The sequence below is a fragment of the Terrapene carolina genome, unplaced genomic scaffold (assembly GCF_002925995.2).
Source record: "Terrapene carolina triunguis isolate 2854851 unplaced genomic scaffold, T_m_triunguis-2.0 Scaffold84, whole genome shotgun sequence".
In the NCBI taxonomy this organism is placed as follows: Eukaryota; Metazoa; Chordata; order Testudines; family Emydidae; genus Terrapene; species Terrapene triunguis.
The window spans coordinates 2,929,777-2,940,042 of record NW_020664435.1 but is presented as its reverse complement, the minus strand read 5'-3'; the positions used below and the strand labels follow the sequence as shown (position 1 = coordinate 2,940,042).

Below are 10,266 nucleotides of genomic sequence, written 5' to 3'. Positions count from 1 at the left end.
TCGCCAGGGTAAGCACCCTGGCGGGCCAGGCCAGTTTATTTACCTGCTGACACGGCAGGTTCGGCCGATCGCGGCCCCCACTCGCCACGGTTCGCGTCCCGGGCCAATGGGGGCGGCGAGAAGCGGCACGGGCGAGGGATATGGTAGCTGCGGCTTCCCGCCGCCCCCATTGGCCCGGGACGGCGAACCGCGGCGAGTGGGGGCCGCGATCGGCCGAACCTGCCGCATCAGCAGGTAAATAAACTGGCCCGGCCCGCCAGGGTGCTTACCCTGGCGAGCCGCGTGCCAAACGTTGCCGACCCCGATCTAGTGTTTTGATTTCAGGAGACCTGTGTTAGATTTTTGCAGGGTGGATCATTGGAGCAAGTGCCAATGACAACAAACTGGGAATCTTATGGGAAGTAGTGTCCCCTGACTCCTCAATAGAGGAGTGCCTTCCCTTTATCAAGAGCAACATTGTTAACTCTTTAAAGATATATGAGTGATCTAACTTGCAAATTAGTCTTGTGGATCACTTATCAAATGAGCATAGGTGTTAATGGGTTCTTGGCCAGAAGGGTAAGCATTGCAGTAGTCTTCTTAAAAGGTCATACAATGTGTTTCCCAGAATTCCAACATAGGCTGTTTCTACACTACAGACCTTACAGCAGCACAGCTGTACCACTGCAGCTGCGCCACTGTAAGGTCTCCTGTATAGCCCCTGTATGCCGACAGGAGAGCGTCTCCCCCTGATATAGCGCTGTCCACACCAGCACTTTTGTTAGTGAAACTTATGTCAGTCGGAGGTAGGTGCGTGTGTGTGTGTGTGGTGGGTTTTTTGGGGGGGGTTTTTTTGTTTGTTTTTCATACCCCTGGTGGACAAAAGTGCTAGTGTAGACATAGCCTTGGTCAAAGGATTCCACAGGTATACTAGCTATTACTTGTTCTATTGGAGAATTTAAACAAGAATTTTCCTCTTTCTTTAACCAGGTGTGTTTGCACTGCTGCAAGCCTATGCCTTTTTGCAGTATTTGAGAGACAGACTAACAAAGCAAGAATTCCAGACCTTGTTCTTCTTGGGTGTGTCACTAGCTGCTGGTGTTGTATTCCTGAGTGTCATCTATTTGACATATACAGGTAAGAGACCTCAAATGAGAACTGTGTGTGTACTTCAAAGTGAAGATAAACGGTGATGAATGCTCATAAATTAGCATGGGTAGGAATAATTCTTGTCTGACTAAAACTAAGCAGTATGTGAACAGATTCTAGGTAGTTCTTTCTTACTGCTCTTTAGGCCTGTCCTGTAAAACACTGTTGTTCCAACTCTGGGCCTCCTGGACAGGATTTTTTGTGATGTTACCAAATGTCTGATGTAGGCTAGGATGAGATCACCAAATTCACTTGTGACCTCAGCCAGATTTGAACCTAAAATAGATAACTCAGACCTAAAGAGGTTATCAGTATAATGCAATTCTAGTTGGTCAGTGGCAATCTGTTAAGCATATGGTGGGTTGTTAGACATGTTTTCTGGGGGGAGGGATAGCTTGGTGGTTTGAGCATTGGCCTGCTAAACCCAGGGTTGTGAGTTTAGTCCTTGAGGGGGCCACTTAAGGATCTGGTGCAAAATCAGTACTTGGTCCTGCTAGTGAAGGCAGGGGGCTGGACTCCATGACCTTCAAGGTCCCTTCCAGTTCTAGGAGATAGAATATCTCCATTAATTTTAAAAGAAAAAGTATCTAACTCATTGATTCTGTTACATGCCTGGAAGATGTTTAAATGAGGCAAGCAAGTGCCTGTGTTATTTGAAGCCTATGTGTTTTCTTCTTCACAGTGCACTGAAGATAGAAGTTCAAATTTATATAAGAAAAAAGTCAAAATCTAGGAAACATGTAGTTTACAAAGACAAGGGACAATTTACAGTAGAAAACTATTGTAAATCATTATTTTCTCAAATAATGAAAAGGAACAGATAAAATAGGTTTTGGGGGGAAATGTGGAAAAGAGATAATGTACTATGCAGTTCAAAATTGTGAAAACTGGTGATACACTTGATAATGTCCAGAAGTCAGAACAGAAAGGTAATGGTTCTCTTCCAAGCCCTGCCCACAAAATAAGATCCGCCCACAAAATAAGATCCACCCACACGTGATGCTGCTCACAATTTATTGTGCAGATCTTCAAAATATGGTCAAGCAGACTTTCAGGGCTCTTTGGGTTTGACTCCCTCTCTTTGGGGTCCATATGCACTCCTGGACTCTGCTAGGTACTTTGGGTTTGACTTCCACTAGGTGAGGCTTATGTGTCCCACTAGGCTTGTTGAGTTTGGCTTCCCTTTGAGGGTGCCTGAGATGCTCAGCTATGCTCTTTTAGGCTCCTTGGGCATATCTTCTTGATAGGGAGCGGGAGGTAGACAACGTCTCCCAAGCCTGGTCACTTATGCCAAAATATCATTGAATATCTGAGTTAGCACTCAGTGATATGAATGTACAGTTGGCACCTCTGGAGCTATTTCAGCTTCTACAAATGCAGGCATAGCCTCAAAAACACGAGTGGAGTGTAAAAGATGCTATCTCAGCAACCTTAACTGCTAGAGTTACTTTAAAAAAAAATTAAATAAAAGTTAAAATTCTAGAAACTATGGCAGCAAGAAAGAGATGTGCCAGTTCACCATACTGATTGAATCAGAACCCTGATGTCATCAAATCAGGAATTCACACATTACTAATTGCTTTACAAATTGAAGTATGAATGTATAACATAGTTGTTCAAAAAAAATGCTGCTAACTTTAGTGGTCAGGGTTGTAACAGCAATCTTTTTGTTTTGCTGTTGAGCTGAAAAGTTACAAAAAGAACAAATATAGATTTTACCAGATGCTTCCACAACTTGCTCGATTGTGATCTGCCTTCAGATACATGTGAGCAGTTCTGTAGGAACCTACAATATATTTCAATTTAGTAGTAGTAAAACTAGATCACATCTACATCCATTTATAGAGGGTAAAACAAATAATATTGAAAACAGAGGGTAAATATATGTATCTGTATGATTAAGCAGAAGGTGTGGCTTGAGGGAAATAAACTCATGTACACAAACTTGCCCTCACCACCTCCTGTTATAGAATAAGAGATTAAAACTTCGAATCAGTTATGTTCAGCTGACATGCAGACTTGAGAGAACTTTTTCCTACTCCATGTATAAAGCCATATGGATTAAAAGATGAAATTTTATTTTTCATGCTTCAGTTTAATACTTTTCTGTGTCGTTTTCATTAAATGACAAATTGAAATGTGACAGGGGAAGGAAAAATAAAAGTTCTTTCAGCTTGGAGATCTACAGTATCATTGCTTTCTTTTTGTGTTAGAGCCATGTTCAAAAAGCCTGACACTTTTACATAAGGTTTATCAGGGTCTCCGAATACTAATATGCATTCACTGTTGCATGTAGATACTGCAGTGATGGCATTACAGAAATCAAATGTTAGATGAAATGTTGATGACTTAGGAACAGTACTTTGCAAGGAAAGTATTTAGGTAGTCAGTTCTGTTTTATTTTGATTGAATGACTCCCTTCTCCAAACGCTATAGACTGTCTTTGATTTTTGGAACATGTGTCTTAACTACTACTCTACCTTTTGATGATTTGTTGAGTTGTGTGAGTGATGATGACATTGAACCTGTACAGTATAGTGTAAGTCCTGTAAGGCTGAGAATTCTTAGTTCCTTAAGAGGAGAATCATTGTTAGTTATGCATATAAACTGTGTATCATAGCAAGTCTATTTGACAGAAATAATTCTATAAATTATATGGGTTTTCATGACAGTTCTTTAACTGTTTTAAACTTTCATTGTAATATATGCTTCTGCAGACATCTGAAGAAATAGCTAAATCATTATAATTAAATATCTAAGGAGATTAGTTTTTTCCTTGACTTTTTCAGGTTACATTGCTCCATGGAGTGGCAGGTTTTATTCACTGTGGGACACCGGGTAAGTAGGGATAGAGGACTTGTGCTTTATTTGTCCTGTTGAAATATAAAACACACACTTTCCATCCCACCTTCCCATCAATAAAAGCTCATATATACATTTTCCACAAACTGTTTGGAGAGAGCATTTACATAACCTGTCTTGAAACTGTGACCAATATAGTTCCAAACATTGACATTTTACTGAGTTTTTCCCTTGTTGACAATTGAGAAGGTTTTCCTCAAAATGTTGCCTCTTTTAGATGTTTGTAGATAGTTTTAAAATAGTTGCCACCTACCTATCAAGATTCTAACTTCTGTGGAACTCTTTCTTTGAACCAAAAAAATATTCCCCAACTGAGATTTGAGACACTTGTGTCTATAACATACGGTATCATTAAAAATGTTCCATTAACATTTGGGGACAGATTTTTTTTAAAAATAGGACACCTTTAAGTTATACCTATGCAATATGTACAGACTTAGCAGACTTTGCACAAAACGTACATGAATCTTTGACAGTTATCTCACACACAGGTTTTTAGCACTCTTGCATATGCATGCTAAATGTATATGTCCAGTCTGTGTGAATAATTCTGTTTTGAATATCATAAGATATAGGACCATATCATGTATTGAAAAGGTACCTCAAATTTCTGCTGAATAAAGTCTTAACATTTTAAATTAAAATGTTTACTTTTAAATTTGCGTTTGAATTCTGATTTATATAATTTTGGTAACTTCATCATTTCAAAATAATTTGAACTGAATTTTTTTTAAACAAGGTACGCGAAAATTCACATCCCCATCATTGCCTCTGTGTCTGAGCATCAGCCTACAACATGGGTTTCCTTCTTTTTTGATCTGCATATTCTCGTGTGTACTTTCCCAGCAGGGCTGTGGTTCTGTATCAAAAACATCAATGATGAAAGAGTCTTTGGTAAGAAGATATTCAAAAATTATTTTCTAGAATCTTATCTTCATCAAAGTTCTGCTTTGTTTGGTGTGCTTTGCATCCCATAATAAAGTTGATATGCATTTTGTATTAGAAGAAGGCTTCAACAACTGTGTTGTTGGATAAAGACACTTTTGTAAAGTTTGCTGTCGCCACGTAGCATTGGACACAATTTATAGCAATTTGATTTACTGGAGATGATAAAATATTTTCCAAGAGATAGGACTGAAAATATTAAATTTCTTAATATGGTTCAATGTACCAGCCAAAACCAGGGCTTTCAAGGTCCCTTAATTCTGCTCCAGCCCCTTTGATCCAGCATGAAAGAGGCCAGAGAGTGGGGGTGGGGAACCTCATTTTTTAGTTAATACTTAAATCATATAATCCCTTAGTGAATTTCAAAATTTCAAAATTAAACTAGTGAAGGTCTGGAACAATTTCCATTGCAGATCTCCTTTTCTATAAACAATAAATTATTAACATTTATGACACAGTCCACATGGTTGAAACTGTCCTAGCAACAATGTCTAAATAATAGTTGCTATAACAGTTTCCCTGCCCTGCGTTTTTTCTTGTGAAAAGCACTCTTACTATTATAAAGGTATTCTAGAATGATAACATTGTTCTACTGGGGGATCCTGAGGGGGTTACCTTACAACATTGCTAGCAAAAACATGTTTAAGTGGTTGGAGGTAAGTGCTTGGAATTGAAATGTTGACAACCCCCTGTAAATTTGCAAAATCTTATGGAGTGATTATATATGTCATGACTTACATTCACATCCGTTTTTATGTAATTCCTTACAAATTGTAACCTGATTTTTCTGTTTCAGTAAAATATCCAGTCTAAAGCCATTCTGCTGTATTTTTATCAAATTAAATTACACAATTTTGTTCCTTCTACCAGTTCATTTTTGGTGAAATACCACAAGCTGTTAATGAATATCAAAACTCGGCTCTAATTCTCACTAAAAGCTGCAAAGTTAGATTTTTAAGAAGCCTTTTGGGGATAAAAGGGATGTATGTAGATGTAACAGTCTTTGTAAACTATTCAATAAGAGCTTTTTACAATATTTAACAAGATGTGTGCTATAAATGTGCATTATATACCAAGATGCTGTCAACCCCATTTAGGGGATATTATCTTTATTTCTGAGGCTAATTTAATGACATACTAATTTCTTCTGAGAATAGCTGAATGTTATTTTCTAAATGTCATTAATGGACTTCTGTCTCTGCAGTCGCTCTGTATGCAATCAGTGCTGTTTACTTTGCTGGTGTGATGGTTCGTCTAATGTTGACTTTGACTCCAGTGGTCTGTATGCTGTCAGCAATTGCTTTCTCCAATGTGTTTGAGCACTATTTGGGTGATGATATGAAGAGGGAAAATCCACCAATAGAAGACAGCAGTGATGAGGATGACAAAAGAAACCCAGGGAACCTATATGACAAGGTGAGCAAAAGAGATTCTGAGGCATTGCTGATATATCCTTATGCTCTTTTATACTAAGCATTACAGATTTTTCATTGGCCTTCATAACAAGGGGCAATATAGTCTGAGGTTCAAAGCTTCAATGTCAGAGCTTTGACAGGCTGAATTTCTTCCTCTTAAAGCAAGGATTGCTGCAGTCTGATAAGGCATTATTATAAAATGGATATAGGACCTCGTGGAATTGTCACTTCTTGGATGAGAAGTCGTGTACATGTGTGAAGCATTATTATTAATTTAAACAAGATGCCCTACAGACTTTTACTTAAACACACTGACTTCATTCTTAACAGTTTGATAAAACTATCAACCTTGTCTTGAGAGGCACAACAGTGGAAAAAGCAGAAGGCTGATGGTCAGGATAGAGGTGCAAAGGAGCTTGTATCAATCTGAACTGTGTGTCTTAACTCAGTCTGCAGATGCTGACCTTGAATTCCAAATACACAAATACAGTAAAATTGCATTGCAGGCTTTTTTCCTACTCTAGCTATTTCTGGGAAACACCCTGGAGGTCAGAACATAGCCTATTTTTTGCCCAGTATATTTTACAGCTGTCTATAAACTACTGTTGTGGATCGGGATCACTGGCATCAAGAAATTCAATATTAACGCTTAGAACAGACACCCAAGTGTAACCATTTGGGAATCCATGTATTTGGTCCTTCTTCCCAGAAAGGTAGGATTGGAAGTTCATTTTCCTAAAGGATTAGCTGTACAGATTCTATCTTGTCACCCATTTCAGTCTGAATATGAGGACACTAAAGGACATTATGCTTTCAAAGCGTACTATCGGTACGCTGGTAACTCTGAATTAAGGGCCGGATTGAAAGCCTATTGAAGTCAATGGAAGGACTCCAATTGACTTCAGTTGGTTTTGGATCAGGGATTGAATCTTCTTTACAGCAAAACTAAATTCTGCAGTCTCACTACTCTTCCCCCTGCCTGTTCGAGAAACTAATTGCAAACTGGCTGCAGCTCAAACCTTACAAGACTACAAACCTGCTTGTTGGTAGAGAAAAACATTTAGAGGAATTAGGTGGGTTGGTGGTACAAGTGTACCATTTATTGATGGCATATGCCTACCTAATACAAGGATAATTTGTAAACTGGGAGTCCTATCAGATCCATCATGGCTCTGATGGAGCAGTGGTAGCCCATAATGCTTGTCCTATCTGCGTCTAGCTAGTAGCTGTAATTGTTGCTGTCGTTTATATGGACTTAGTGATGCTCAGACCTGCCTTTGTTATCTCTGGGTAATGTGCCCTAATTAGGGCTACATTTGAAGCTTCAGCTATGAAGAATGTACGTCTGTTTCCTTGCCAGCACAAATTTGACATGAATTTGCCAAATAGTTTCAGCCAAAAAAAATGTTAGGACTTAGATGCCATTCACCAAATGGCTGTAGAAAGAGAAGGTGGTGGCAGTGGTGAGAGCCACCTTCATAGAAATGTCAGCCTGCTGGTGAAGGCATTCACCTGGGATGTGGGAGACCCAGTTCGTCTTTCCACTGACTTCAATGGTCTTTGAATCCGGCCCTTAGCTCAGAGTTATCAGGGTTCTCATTCAGTCTTTCCTGTTGAAGCTGTTCCACTCTGGATAAATGAAGCCATTGGAGGAGGGCCTTGAACTTGGGCCTCCCACATCTTAGGTGAGCGCCTTACCACCAGACTCTAGAGTCATTCTCACTGTCTTCCCCTGGCATTCATTGTCATTCATAGTGGCAATGCATAGTTCTTTGACCAGAGAAATAGAGTGAGAATGACTCTGTAGTTAAGCACCCATTTCTAATCTCCTAGTGCTCAGACCCATTTTCCTTACAGGAGTTATTCACCTGGGACAAACTTCAAAAGTGCCTAAGCAATTTAGAAGTCTAAATCCTATTGAAAGTCAGTTTTACCCCAGGAGATTATGTAGCGGTCTAAGGATTAAAGAAAAATGTATTTAGTGTTTTGGCTTCCCTGGAGAGGGTTTCACAAACCAGGAAGTGGTGTGCAGGCTATAACACAATTACAAGCTTGCTGAATTGAAGTCAGAATATTTTATTTGCCATGCAAATGTTTTTGTGTTTTCTAAATAGCAAAAACTTGCCATTATATTCTCTCAAATACAGTGAAAAATAAAGGATTATATATTTTATGAAAAGATCATCTTCATAAACCTTACATTGCCTTTTTCCTGCTTATAAGGAAGATGGCAGCACATGGCTCCTTGATATTTGTGGCTTTGACTAACTTTGTATTGTAACACAGGAGACTTGGTTACCTTTCCTTTACTGTTTTTTTTTCTTGCAGCAAATATACCCACTTCTTTCCCTCACCTCACCCTGCCTCAAAAAGATATTTAGGCCTCTTCGTTCCTTTTTTCACCTCTAAAACAAACCGGAACACACCAAAGAGGTTCTTGTTTTTCTGAGGCAGAATTCAGAAACCCATGCTATTCTCTGCAGGTTTATAAAGCTAACCAAAATACTGTGCAAAAGGAATATCTCCTACCTAACCTTAACAATGGCAAGCTTTGTTTTTTGTAGCTCTTCTCAACTACAATGGCCTTATTTTCACCTCTTACTTTGCCCTGCACTCAACTGTCACCTCAACAAGGCTCTGAAGCGTTCATCTGATGTGAGCATTTTATGCTATTAAGGAAGATTTTAAATGAAGAATTCATTTTACATGGTACTGGATGTAAAAATCTCCCTGTACATATTCAGATTTGGAGAACTACTTTATTGATCTTTTTATTTACATGATATTGTGAGTTGGCAATGGTGTAGAGAAAGCTATTGGGTCCATTGCCATGGCCAGAAAAACATCTTTTATGTCTAAGCTGCTGTAACAGTTCAATTTGTGTTTATTCAGGCAGGTAAAGTGAGGAAACACGTATCTGAACAGGAAAAAACAGAAGAAGGACTGGGTCCCAACATCAAGAGTATTGTTACTATGTTGATGCTGATGTTGTTGATGATGTTTGCTGTCCACTGCACTTGGGTAACTAGCAATGCATACTCCAGTCCTAGTGTTGTTCTGGCTTCATACAATCATGATGGGTAAGAAAGCACTGTATATTTTAAGGCAATTTCTAAAGGCAAATTAAAAAAAAAAGTTGGTGGGCTCTTGAGATTGGTATCTCGAGTTGTTTTGCCTTCCCTTTCAGCTTCTTCCATTCTATTTCTGTAATCTCAGATCTGACATAAATATCCAATTTCTAATTCTCCCTCCCCCATCCCAACAAAATGGTAAAACTAATTTTATGTAGTCAGAAGTAAAAACATCAAAATACTTGATTGACTTTTAATTTAAAAACAATTTGTAAGCTAGCTTGTGTTTACAGATAATGTAAAAGATGCACGTAGTTCATCCACGTATAAACTCTGTACTTGAATATACTATTCAAAATACAATTTTGCAAAAGTTGTTTGTTTTCTGACTAGCCAGCTGTCATCATGTTAATCAAATCTCTTGAGTGCGTCATCAGCAAACTTACTTTAGAAGAATTATGTGTGTATGCAGATTGTTTTGAGCATTGATTTAGATCTCCACAAAGCAGTAGCCACCTAGTGGTTAAATTGATGCTGACATTAGTTTGAATATAGGCTAAACTGATGCTTCTCTTTCAGCACTCGGAACATCCTGGATGATTTCAGAGAGGCATACTATTGGCTAAGACAAAATACAGATGAACATGCTCGAGTAATGTCTTGGTGGGACTATGGCTATCAGATAGCAGGAATGGCCAATCGGACTACTTTAGTTGATAACAATACCTGGAACAACAGCCACATAGCCCTGGTAAGGAAGGTAGTTTTATGTACTCTGAGGTTAAAAACATCAAAATATCTGGCTGACTTTTACTCTAAAAACAATTTGTAAGTTGTTTACGCAT

The 10,266-nt window shown here is 38.7% G+C and overlaps 1 protein-coding gene across 1 annotated transcript in view; it reads left to right on the top strand.

Moving 5' to 3' along the window:
* STT3B (STT3 oligosaccharyltransferase complex catalytic subunit B) overlaps positions 1 to 10,266 on the top strand; it is an 83,950-nt gene that overhangs the window by 63,719 nt on the left and 9,965 nt on the right. Inside the window, exons 7-12 of the mRNA XM_024214624.3 lie at positions 970 to 1,116; positions 3,918 to 3,966; positions 4,730 to 4,884; positions 6,140 to 6,351; positions 9,243 to 9,430; positions 10,001 to 10,172. Of these exons, the coding sequence (XP_024070392.1) occupies positions 970 to 1,116; positions 3,918 to 3,966; positions 4,730 to 4,884; positions 6,140 to 6,351; positions 9,243 to 9,430; positions 10,001 to 10,172 (923 nt within the window). The remainder of the gene's footprint in view (positions 1 to 969; positions 1,117 to 3,917; positions 3,967 to 4,729; positions 4,885 to 6,139; positions 6,352 to 9,242; positions 9,431 to 10,000; positions 10,173 to 10,266) is intronic.